Below are 12831 nucleotides of genomic sequence, written 5' to 3' on the forward strand. Positions count from 1 at the left end.
AAAATTCTTCCCACTCTTATTCCCACTGGAATCAGCTTAGATGATATTTAAAACCCAAGTTTAAACCTTTGCTATGCTGTAGCCCCCAACATTCTTTTTTTTTTTTTTTTTTGCGGTACGCAGGCCTCTCACTGTTGTGGCCTCTCCCGCTGCGGAGCACAGGCTCCGGACGCGCAGGCTCAGCGGCCATGGCTCATGGGCCCAGCCGCTCCGCGGCATGTGGGATCTTCCTGGACCGGGGTGCGAACCCATGTCCCCCGCATCGGCAGGCGGACTCTCAACCACTGTGCCACCAGGGAAGCCCCATCCCCAACATTCTTAACCAGCACCCACCTGTGTGTGTGTTAAGGTGATTCCTCAGAAGGGTGACTGTCCTGAATGCCCTGCCACAGAGATGGCACTTGTGTGGTCTCTCATCAGTGTGACTTTTCATGTGCCGATCCAAATTTGAACGCCGTGGACATGTGTAACTGCAAAGCTCACACTGGAATGTCTTCTTTACACCTATGTGCAAAATAAAACACTTACTTGTTGCAGGGTTTCAAAGTGTTAAGATTAATCCTAATCTTAAACTTCCACAAATATATTTCATTAGCCTTTTATAACTAAAGCCAACTAAGTCACATTGAGTTATAATTATCTCATGCCACTAATAGATTTACTTCTTTCTCTTCAGGACTTAAGAAGTACTCAATCTGGAAAAACTTCTTTTAGACTGGCGCCCACATCACAATCTTTAAAATAAATGCATTTAATGTAAAATAACCTGCACAGGCACTGTGTTATGTGCTTTATCCCGAAAAGGTTTTATGAGAGTATAATGGATAAACTCATTTTACCTTTCTTTTTAATTTTTGTTGGTTTTGGAGGCTTCATGTTACCAACCACTTTCTCTGCGTTAACCTCTGACAGCAGACCCTCCTGCTGCTCTTCCTCAAAATCGTACACAGACACATCCACATCTTTGCCCTCCTCCGTGTAACGCAGTTTGCTCTTTTTGGTTTTCTTTGTTTTTTTGGCTGGTGGTTGATAGTCTGGGTCTTTTTGCCAACTAGGATCTTCCTGAGGCGGAAGTTCCCCTTGCTCTAGCGTCTCCACCTCTCCATTGGCCCCCACTTTTACCACTTGAAACCCTTCAGGCAAAGGTAAGGTGTGACATATCATGGGTTCACTTTCTGCAAGGCCCTCTTTAGACACTTCATTCTCATAAGCCCCCTGAAGTTCTTCTACTGAAGTGGTAGCAACAGGAACAGTCACGGGAACGGGTACTTGCACAAGCTGAAGTTCTCCTATGTTTATAGGCTGTTCCTCCATATTTACAACCTGCAAGGTTATAATCTGGGTATCGTCTACAGCAGCCTCTGCTTCTGGAGCAACTGTACCCTCCATTACTTCAGTCTTCATCTGAAGAAGGGTAGGATCCAGCTGTTCCATCATTACCATCTGTACACTGCTATTGACATCCTGGACCACCTCACCCCCATCAGTCTGGTTCTGGGGTAGGTGGCAAGCGTCCTCTTCTTGGCCCCCTTCCCGGCGTCTCTGGTAAGTCTTTCTCTCCTTTCCTTTAATGAAAGTTTCAGACTCTTCCACAATGGCTTCAACCGCCTCACCTTCCATTTCCCCTTCCTTTATTAAGGGAGAACACAGATTATTATATAAAATAAAATTTGCCTAATTGAAAACATATACATTTTAAACAAAAAAGACCCCTGATGAATGAATTAGGCACCAGTGGTTGTTAATATTACAAAAAGACACAACAGATATTATTTACCTCCTGATGGAAGAATGGAATACCACCTATGAAGCAGTCTTGTCAAACAAAACAAAAAAATCTGAAACGAATCAAGCCTCTAGATCCAACTACCAATTAACAGGAAACTGGTGACAGATGATATTAAATTATACTACAGGGATGAAATTCAGACTGAAGGAAACTGCAGGAATAACTACCCAGTTTCTTCTGCAAATAAATCACCAGGAGAAAAAAAAAAATGGGAAGGGTAGAGGGAGAACCTACAGATCAGTGGTTCTCAACCTGGGGTAACTATGCCTCCAAGAGACATCTGGCAAGGCCTGGACACATTTCTGGTTGTCACTACTGCGGCAGGTGTGCTACCAGTATCTAGTAGATGCTCTGGCAGAGGCCAGAGATGTTACTAAACATCCTGCTATGCACAGGTCAGTCCTCCACAGCAAAGAATTAATGGTCCCCAAAAATCAATAGTGTAGAGGTTGAGAAACTCTGATATAGACAAAAGAGGCCTAAGAGATACAGCAATCACAGTGTATGGATCCTGTTTGGATTCTGATTCAAACCAACAAATGGTTTAAAAAATTGCCACGAGGACTTCCCTGGTGGCACAGTGGATAAGAATCCACCTGCCAGTGCAGGGGACACAGGTTTGATCCCTGGTCTGGGAAGATCCCACATGCCGCAGAGCAACTAAGCCCGTGCACCACAACTACTGAGCCTGTGCTCTAGAGCCCACGTGCCACAGCTACTGAAGCCCATGCACCTAGAGCCACAAGAGTAGCCACCGCAAGGAGAAGCCTCCGCACCACAACGAAGAGTAGCCCCCGCTCGCCACAACTAGAGAAAGCTCGCACGCAGCAACTAAGACCCAACACAGCCCAAAATAAATAAAATGAAATCTTTTTGTTTTTTTTTTTTAAAGGGACTTCCCTGGTGGCACAGTGGTTAAGAGTCCACCTGCCAATGCAGGGGACATGGGTTCGAGCCCTGATCCGGGAAGACCCCACATGCCACGGAGCAACTAAGCCTGTGCGCCGCAACTACTGAGCCTACGCTCTAGAGCCTGTGCTCCGCAACAAGAAGCACACACACCGCAACAAAGAGCAGCCCCCGCTCGTAGCAACGAAGACCCAATGCAGCCAAAAATAAAGAAATAAATTTATTAAAAAAGAAAAAAGCCACAAGACAATGAGATTCAACTCTGACTGGATATTTGTTATTAAAGAGTTATTCACAAAACTGGTTTAAATCTTACACATTTCTTATATCTGGCAGAGGACCTCACTGTTTTTAGCTAAAGTCTCCCTTAGAAAACAAGCCACCAGAGTTTTTTTTGGAGCCAAAATCAGAACTTGGATCCAGACTCCAATAGTCCTGCTTGTAGCTACACACACCGCTACCTCCTGTCTCATACCATCAACTTGACATTCATGTATCTCTCTTGTCTGTAAGACCATGAGTTCCTTGAGGACAGAGACCATGAAAACAAGTAGTTTTTAACTCTTGAGCACTACGCCCAGGTTGGTAAGAACACAGTAAATGCTAACTGAATATATAAAAGAAAACAGAAAAAAAAAATCAGTTTTTTTCTGATTCACAGTTTCTGGCTCTTATGTCTTGTGAGTGCTGAGAGTACCCAGATACCTAAGAATAAAATGAGTTTGATCAATTATGTAATTCATATCAATAATCTGACTTAACAAAACTGACAAATACATAAAAGGTTAATTCAAAATTAAAATTTAAAGTGTTTTGTATTCTTGCCCTCGTCTCAAACAAAGCTTTTGCTACTTCTATTAGACACACGTTTCTTCAATTCAGGTACCTTAACACTATCCATACTAGCAGTCAGAGAAGGCTCTCTAAGTCAGGACCACCTGTAAAGCAGTACAAAGACTAAGACTATGCAGGCCTGGTCCTGCATTCTAGGAGTATTGTCTAACAAAAAAGACAGAATAGGTACAATGGCTCAAGGTAAAAGTGGTAGGTTTGGAGAACCCTACATAACCAGGTGTGAGATCAAGATGGGCAGGATCTTGATCAACCCTACATAACCAGGTGTGAGATCAAGATGGGCAGGATATTTAAAGACAGCATGGTGTGTGTGCACACACACAAATTTTGCAAGGGAGGGGGTCCCTACGTAGAAAAAATTGGTTATGAGAAAGAATAAAACAGTTAAAGAAAAAAAGACTTAAAAAGCACAGGATAAGGCTTCCCGGGTGGTGCAGTGGTTGAGAGTCCGCCTGCCGATGCAGGGGACACGGGTTCGTGGCCTGGTCCGGGAAGATCCCACATGCCGCGGAGCGGCTGGGCCCATGAGCCATGGCCGCTAAGCCTGCACATCCGGAGCCTGTGCTCCGCAACCGGAGAGGCCACAACAGTGAGAGGCCCGCGTACCTCAAAAAAAAAAAAAAAAAAAAAAGGTACAGGACAGAGGAAAGGGTAGAAAGAGATAGAAGAAAGATGTACTGGTTGTGGCCATAGATTGGACGGTCTTGAATGACAAAATATTAAGACCATACTCATTTGGCTGTCAATGGGAAATCACATATGCTTTCTTTCCTTTTTAAAATTTTATTTATTTTATTTTTGGCCGCATTGGGTCTTTGTTGCTGCGTATGGGCTTCCTCTAGTTGCAGCGAGTGGAGGCTACTCTTCATTGTGGTGCACGGGCTTCTCATTGCGGTGGCTTCTCTTGTCGCAGAGCACAGGCTCTAGGCACGTGGGCTTCAGTAGTTGTGGCACATGGGCTTAGTTGCTCTGCGGCATGTGGGATCTTCCCGGACCAGGGCTCGAACCCACGTCGCCTGCACTGGCAGGGGGATTCTTAACCACTGTGCCACCAGGGAAGTCCCACATACGCTTTCTGAGCAGGGGAAATTAAGATTTACTTGGTTCATAAAGAATAGTGCTTGATTTCTTCAACAAAGTGTATCCGTATTTTTGCAAAAGGGAAAGATGCATGATACATATAATGCCCTCTGGCTTTCAAGGCCCTTCAGTATCTGACCCCAGATAACCTATTCAGATTCATGACTTGTTGGTCTTTAGCCATTACTTTTCCTTGTATGTGTCTGCTGATAAAACAACCACACTATTATGCATTTCTCAAAATGATCCATTTCCCCAGTTGGCTTGTTAAAGCTCTTTGAGGGCAAAAGCCAGGCTTGAAGCAACCTACATATTTGGACAGACTCAGCAAACCTCACCATCTGCATGGAACGAAAACCAAGGCTAATGGAAAACCTTGTGGGTTGTTGGGTTGTCCTGATTTGTTCTGCCATTACCTGCTTTCATTAGTCCCTTATTCTCAACAACCAAGAGTATATATACTATTGATACAATGCTCAGTGCAAAGATCTCTTACAATCTGTTCCATTAACAGCAAGGACAAATATAACAAAATGTTACCGCAGAACATGAGGGTCAAGGGACATTTGTGAAGTGCTTTATAATTTGCCTGTAAATAAAAAATGTCTGAGCATCAATGTGCTAGCATTTTTATAAGATCTTATTTATATTTCTGATCACTAAAGACTACTTGAGCCAAGATCCTAACTATAATTACTTTTATATAACCAATACTGTTCAGATGGATTTGTCTCGGGACAGGAATGTTCTATACTGGCACTATCCAATAGAAATATAATGGAAGCCACAAAAGTGAGCCACATATGTACCATTAAAAAATTTCCAGGGACTTCCCTGGTAGCACAGTGGTTGAGAATCCGCCTGCCAATGCAGGGGACACGCGTTTGATCCCTGGTCCGGGAAGATCCCACATGCTGTGGAGCAACTAAGCCCGTGCACCACAACTACTGAGCCTGCACTCTAGAACCTGTGAGCCACAACCACTGAGCCCGCGTGCCACAACTACTGAAGCCTGCGCGCCTGCAGCCCGCGCTCCGCAACAAGAGAAACCACTGCAATGAGAAGCCCACGCACCACAATGGAGAGTAGCCCCCGCTTGACACAACTAGAGAAAGCCTGTAAGCAGCAACAAAGACCCAACACCACCAAAAATAAAAACAAATTAAAAAAAAAAAAAAAATTTTCTAGTAGCCATATTTAACAAGAAACAGGTAAAATTAATTTTAGTAATCTATTTTATTTAACCCAGTATGTCCAAAATATTATCATTTCAAGATGAAATCAATATAAAAAATTGAGATATTATATATTCTTTCTTCATAAGCCTCTGAAATCTGGTATATATTTTATAGTACACCTCAATCTGAACTAGTCACACTGTAAGTTCTCAACAGCCACATGTGGTTAAGGGCTACTGTACTGGACAGCACAGTTTATACCTCTGTTATTCAAAGTATGATCTGAGGACCAGCAGCGTTGGCTTAACCTTGGAACTTGTTAGAAACACAGAACTTCAGGCTCCACTCTTGACCCACAGAATCAGAATTTGCAACTTAATAGATCCCTAAGTGGTGTCATATATTAAAGTTTGAGATGTACTACTATATACTCATCTCACATTTTTTTTTTTTTGCGCTATGCGGGCCCCTCACTTTTGTGGCCTCTCCCGTTGCGGAGCACAGGCTCTGGACTCCCGGGCTCAGCGGCCATGGCTCCCGGGCCCAGCTGCTCCGCGGCATGTGGGATCTTCCCGGACCGGGCACGAACCCGTATCCCCTGCATCGGCAGGCTGACTCTCAACCACTGCGCCACCAGGGAAGTCCCCTCACATCTTTTAAAAAAGCATTTTCCAGGCCATGAAGGTCTGAAATTAGTACCCCAGCAAAGATAGTAACTTCAATGTTGGAGTTAGGAACAGAGAAAAAGCCCCATCCACCTTGGAAACAGTCTTGGAAAAGTATCAAAGGACAAAAAAATTCACAAGCTGTAAATGCTACTGCTAGCCCTGCCACAGAATCACTACATAATCCCAGGCTATTTAGATATCCTCAATAATAAAACCGGTAGAGGGACTTCCCTGGTGGCGCAGTAGTTAAGAATCCGCCTTCCAATGCAGGGGATGTGGGTTCGATCCCTGGTCAGGGAACTAGATCCCACATGCATGCTGCAACTAAGAGTTTGCACGCCACAACTCAGGAGCCCGTGAGCCACAACTAAGGAGTCTGAGAGCCTCAACTAAGTAGGCTGCCTGCCAAAACTAAGACCTGGCGCAACCAAAATAAATTAAAAAAAAAAAGTGGAGGAAAAACATTTAATCTCTGAGCTCTGTGACATTTTGTAGCACACAACAATTTGAAGAACACAGAAAAATCCATGTTGTCTCTGCCATGAATTTGAGAACTTAAAATATTAGAAATTGCTTTTAATAACCAAGTACAACCTAAAAGAGGTTACGGAATTATAAACCAGGTGAAAAAGAATTGGTACAAAGGAGTACAAATTGAAACCAACTGTGCTGCCAGGGGGTTGAGCTGACAAGAGTGTTCTCTCACTGTGAAAAAACACATGGCACAAGGTCCATGAACATCAGCATCTATTCAGGGTCTTAAAGCAGTAGGTTCTATTTTCACAAAGAAAAATCAGACACAAAGTAACAAGCCACCAGCCTCGCCCATACACTGCTTGGAAATCCCTGCCAGCAGTGCATCCCTTCCAGCAGTGGATCCTTCTACTTAACTTCCACCAAGGAAAAGGAGTCTATGAATCAGTAACAAACTTAATAGCCTGGACCAGGTCGCTCTCCTCACTCCCTGGGGACGGTACTCTCCTAGCTGTGTCACCCCATTAGCGGTTCTGATCCATCCCTTTCCTCCCTCTATGGACTCAGCTGTGCCTCCTGCTTTCCATTCAGTTCCTCTGGAGTCTCTCATGTTCTCTGCCTCTCTCCTTGCTTGAGTTAGGCATGCTTTCTAGGTTTTGTCAAATCTTTTTGTGGACCAACGCCATTAAAAACGGGTTTACATTAACTTCTGGACACAACTTTTTCAGATTATTAAAGCATATTAGTCTATTTATAGAAGTCTGAAAAATGAAGCACATATAAAATTTTTTTAAAAAGTTGTTCGCAATTCCTATACCTAGAGATAATCACCTAGTATACTTTGGTGCTGTTTTCTGAGTTTTTTTCCTCTTATGGATATGTATTTTTAAATATAGATGAGATCGTATATATGGCTTTGCTCTTATCTTAAGAACCTGTCCTTGCCCTGTCTAGCCCTCTGTGGTCCCTGTGCTTGGTCTACAAGCACCATTCACCAGGAACCACACCAGCCAACCCAAAGGCTTCCCCCTCATCCTCAAACTCAGTTTCTTTGGCATATAACAGTATGAAACTCATATTCTTCCTTCATCAGCCTTTCAGAATTCTCCCTTGGCTTCCCTCGTCTCTGAGAGCTCCTCCACCAGCCGCTCTGAGCACATCAAGGCTCTGGCTCTGTTCCCTTCTCCGTAGCCATTCGGTTCACTAGCCGTTTTACTTCAGCTGTCTCCACCCAAATCCACATGCGCAAACCCACAGTTTCACTGCCTAAAGGATCTCTCTCATGTGTTTGGCTATCACCTTCAACTCAATGGCATTGGATAAGGAATAAAGAAACCTGGGGAATTTCCTCGCAGTCCAGTGGTTAGGACTCAGCGCTTTCACTGCTGTGGCCTGGATTCGATCCCTGGTGGGGCAACTAAAATCCCGCAAGCTGCAAGGTGCGGCTTGAAAAAAAAGAAAAGAAAGAAACCTAGATTCTAATCCCTAATCCAACCAAATGAGCTTGGCAAATGGGTTAGTCTTCTGGGCTGCAGTAGCACACAAAAAATGGAACTCTGAAGACCAGATCCTTCCTGTATTCTCTACCATCTTGGTGAAAAACTGAAGCTTAGGAACACTTTTTAAAAAATCATTCTATCAACTTATGGGTAGAAGATGGGGCAGGAGGAGGTTCCCTCAGACTGAGGCAGAGTGAAACTGGCACATGGGGGTGAGGGAGCTGGAAGAGAGGAAACTGGTATTTGAGCACCACCCTGCCCTTGCTCACTGCTGTTCTCACTGTGAAAAAAACACATGCTGACTGGTTGAGTGGGAGGATATACAGGCCCAGACTCTAACGCAAAGGCCCCCCGAGGTCAAGGCCCCTGAGGTCTGCCTATGCTCCTACACCACCAGCCTGGCCTGAATCCTAGGGGAACCTGCTGGATCAGCCCTCCCCCTCTTGCCTGTCAGCTTTATATTGCTCAAATCTTTTAATCTTAAAACTCCTCTTAACGCCTCTTGACAATTTAGCATCTGCCATCTCCGTATTCCCCCACACTCAACCCCACACTAGCTGTCTCTATACCTTTACTTCTCTTCCATGCCTCATTTCACCAGTCTGGTTTCTGTTCCCCAATACTCTACTGAACTGCTCTGAAGCCAGCGATGGCCCTTAATTGGTAAATCCAAAGGAGACTTTTCTGTCCTTATCTGACTTGACCTCTCTGTGGAATTCAGCATCCTATTCTAGGCTTTATCCCAGAATTATGCCAAACCATCAGAAAGCTGGGTATACTTGGGGCACATGGTCTTATCCCCTACAGAACTTGCTTTCACCAAGTTTTGTTTTGGCATTATGCCCTTGGCTTACACTAAAGTATACATGGGAGAAATTTCATTTGGAGTTACATGCTTAGAAAAGCTTTGCTTCAACTAAGCAATTTTTTTCTTTCACTGTGAGACCTATGTAACAGGATCATGTTACCATTACTTTAGCTGGCCACACCCTAATAAATCTTTTTCCTCTCAAACTATGTAGTAACCTTTTATTCTAATTTATTCTAATTTGTATTTTCTGGGGTTTTGACTTTATATCATTTACCATTTGTATTTTCTATACATTTCTTCAAATTCTTTGTGGAACAAGATGAGCTATAAACCTGAAATTGTATACACATATATATTTAATAGAAAATACAGAAAAACACAGAAATACAAAGTTGTAACAATCTTAACATAACCTCAATTCAAAATTTGCAGACCTATTTGAAGATCACAAAACTCTTCCAGGAGGCATAAAAGACCTCATTAAATAGGGGACACTACTATCTATATCCATGATCAGAAAGGCCAAACATTGTAAAGATGTTAATTATTTCTAGTTCATTTAATCTTCAAAAATCTCTGAAAAATAAACAAGATATTGAGGATAGCAATAAAATTTCTGAAAAATGAAGCCCACTTTTTTTTTTTTGGCCGCATTGGGTCTTCGTTGCTGTATGCCAGCTTTCCCTAGTTTCAACGAGCTGGGGCTACTCTTCATTGCAATGCATGGGCTTCTCATTGTGGTGGCTGCTTTTGTTGTGGAGCACGGGCTCTAGGCGCTCAGGCTTCGGTAGTTGTGGCGCACGGGCTTAGTTGCTCCACGGGATGTGGGATCTTCCCGGACCAGGGCTCAAACCAGCGTTGCCTGCATTGGCAGGCGGATTCTTTAACCACTGCGCCACCAAGGAAGTCCCCAGAAGGCCATTTTTTATTTCCAAATATTAACATAGTATAAAGCCACAATAAGTAATACAGTACTGTCACTATCACAGCCAGCCAATGTAAACAGAGAATCCAGAAAAAAACTCCTAGCATATAAAAAGTTGTCTACAACTTTTTAAAATCAGTTTAAAATTAGTGGGGGAGGTCTTCCCTGGTGGTGCAGTGGTTAAGAATCCACCTGCCAATGCAGGGGATACGGGTTTGAGCCCTGGTCCGGGAAGATACCACATGCCACGAAGCAACTAAGCCCGTGCGCCACAACTACTGAGCCTGTGCTCAAGAGCCCACAAGCCACAACTACTGAGCCCGTATGCCACAATTACTGAAGCCCGCGTGCCTAGAGCCCGTACTCCACAAGAAAAGCCATGACAATGAGAAGCCCGCACACTGTAACGAGGAGAGTAGCCCCACTCACCGCAAATAGAGAAAGCCCATGCACAGCAACGACGACCCAACACAGCCAAAATCAAAAAAAAACAAATAAATTTTTAAAAAACAATAACAAAAATAAAATTAGTAGGGGAAAGAGAATTATTTGATAAAAGGCACCAGAAAAACTATAAATACTTGGAAAACAATGAGTTATAGCTTTAATCCACCTGGAATATATTCTGTTGTCAGAGATAAGGAGAGACGTTAACAAAAACACAAAAAAGACATTGGAGTTCCCAGGCGGTCCAGTGGTTAGGACTCCACGCTGTCACTGCCAAGGGCCCAGGTTCAATCTCTGGTCAGGGAACTGGGATCCCACAAGCCACAGGGCCACACACACACAAAAAAAGACAAATCCAAACACCAAACTTGAAATAAGATATAGGTGAGTGGCCTTCTGATCTCAGAATAAGGAAGGCTTTGTGTTTAGATTCCTAAATAATAGAAGAGCCTAGAGGAAACTGTTGAAATTTTGACCACCTTAACGTAAAAATAAATAAATTTTTTTGTAAAAACAAAAACATGTTGAATAAAATGGCCAACAAGAAAATATATTTGCAGCATTTTATGACAAAGGATTAATACTAATATCCTTATTATATAAGTAATTGTAAATTTTTTTTAAATTTTCTTTATTTTCTTTTCAGCTGCACTGGTTCTCCATTGCTGCACACAGGCTTTTCCTCTAGTTGAGGCGAATGGGGACTACTCTTCGTTGCGGTGCGTGGGCTTCTCACTGCGGTGGCTTCTCTTGCTGCGGAGCACAGGCTCTAGGCACGCGGGCTTCAGTAGTTGTGGTGTCTGGGCTCAGCAGTTGTGGTTCGAGGGTTCTGGAGAGCAGGCTCAGTAGTTGTGGCGCACAGGCTTAGCTGCTCCGCGGCATGTGGGATCTTCCTGGACCAGGGCTTGAACCCATGTCCCCTGTATTGGCAGGCGGATTCTTAACCACTGTGCCACCAGGGAAGTCCCCAGTAATTGTAAATTTTATAAGAATAAGACCAATACCAAAAGAGAAAGCTGGGAAAAGGACACAAGTACATCATTCAAAGAAATACAAATGGCAGATGAGTGAGAAAAAAAAAAAAAACACAACCAAATCTCCTAAACATTGAGAGGAATACAAATTAAAATAATGTCACAGCATTTTACCTCTATTAAACTGTTAAGGCTGTTTTAAAGGATAACTCCCAATGTTGGTCAAGGTGCAGTGAAATGAGTGAGGTAACTCACAGATACAGAGAACAATCTAGTGGTTGCCAGAGAGGAGGTGAGTTGGCGGGGTGGGCGAAAAAGGTGAAGGGGACTAGAGGTACAAACTACCGGTTACAAAATAAATGTTACAGAGAATAAAAAATATTAACTTTGTATGGTGTGCAATCTAAAAAAATATCGAATCACTATGTTGCACACCTGAAACTAATATGATGTTGGAGGTAAACTAAACTTCAATGAAAAAAACTCAAAAAAACAGCAAGGTAACTGGTGATATGAATCAAGAATTTTTAAAATATTCAAATTACTGTGATCCAGTAATTCCACTTCAGACTTTATGCCCAGAAATAATCAGAGGACTTCCCTGGTGGCTCAGGCTAAGAATCCACCTGCCAATGCAAGAGACACGGGTTCGTGCCCTAGCCGGGAAGATCCCACATGTCGCGGAGCAAGTAAGCCCATGTGCCACAACTACTGAGCCTGCGCTCTAAAGCCCACAAGCCACAACTACTGAGCCCACGTGCCACAACTACTGAAGCCTGAGTGCTTAGAGCCTGTGCTCTGCAACATGAGAAGCCACTGAAGTGAGAAGTTCACACACCGCAACGAAGAGTAGTCCCCGCTCACTACAACTAGAGAAAGCCCGTGCGTAGCAACGAAGACCCAATGCAGCCAAAAATAAATATTAAAAAAATAAATTAATTTAAAAAAAAGAAATAATCAGAGATGAACACGAAGATTATAAGGACATTATTAATCAGAGTGAATAATTATAAACAACCTAAAGGTACAACCACAGGAGAATAGTTAAATTTGGTAAATGATGATACATCCATGAAACAGAATATTATGCAGATATTAAAAATCATGTTTTAATATAATCCTTATATGAGGAAAATGCTAGTTCCATATCTAAAAAAAGGGGGGGCAAGAGGAGAAACAGAATGGAATAGTCATTAAGAGCTTAGGCTTTCCAACCAGAGAC

At 43.1% G+C, this 12831-nt stretch overlaps 1 protein-coding gene across 4 annotated transcripts in view; it reads right to left on the reverse strand.

Moving 5' to 3' along the window:
- The window catches only part of CTCF (CCCTC-binding factor), a 49167-nt gene that overhangs the window by 18879 nt on the left and 17457 nt on the right, over positions 1–12831 (reverse strand). For all 4 annotated transcript variants that reach the window (XM_027119580.1, XM_027119584.1, XM_027119582.1 and 1 more), the window contains 2 exons: positions 840–1629; positions 334–504 (listed from right to left, as the gene is read on the reverse strand). In XM_027119580.1, the coding sequence (XP_026975381.1) occupies positions 334–504; positions 840–1620 (952 nt within the window). In that variant the 5' untranslated portion in view covers positions 1621–1629. The remainder of the gene's footprint in view (positions 1–333; positions 505–839; positions 1630–12831) is intronic.

This window comes from Aethalodelphis obliquidens, unplaced genomic scaffold (assembly GCF_003676395.1).
Source record: "Aethalodelphis obliquidens isolate GAN/ISIS:26980383/991018 unplaced genomic scaffold, ASM367639v1 scaffold20, whole genome shotgun sequence".
Lineage (NCBI taxonomy): Eukaryota > Metazoa > Chordata > Mammalia > Artiodactyla > Delphinidae > Aethalodelphis > Aethalodelphis obliquidens.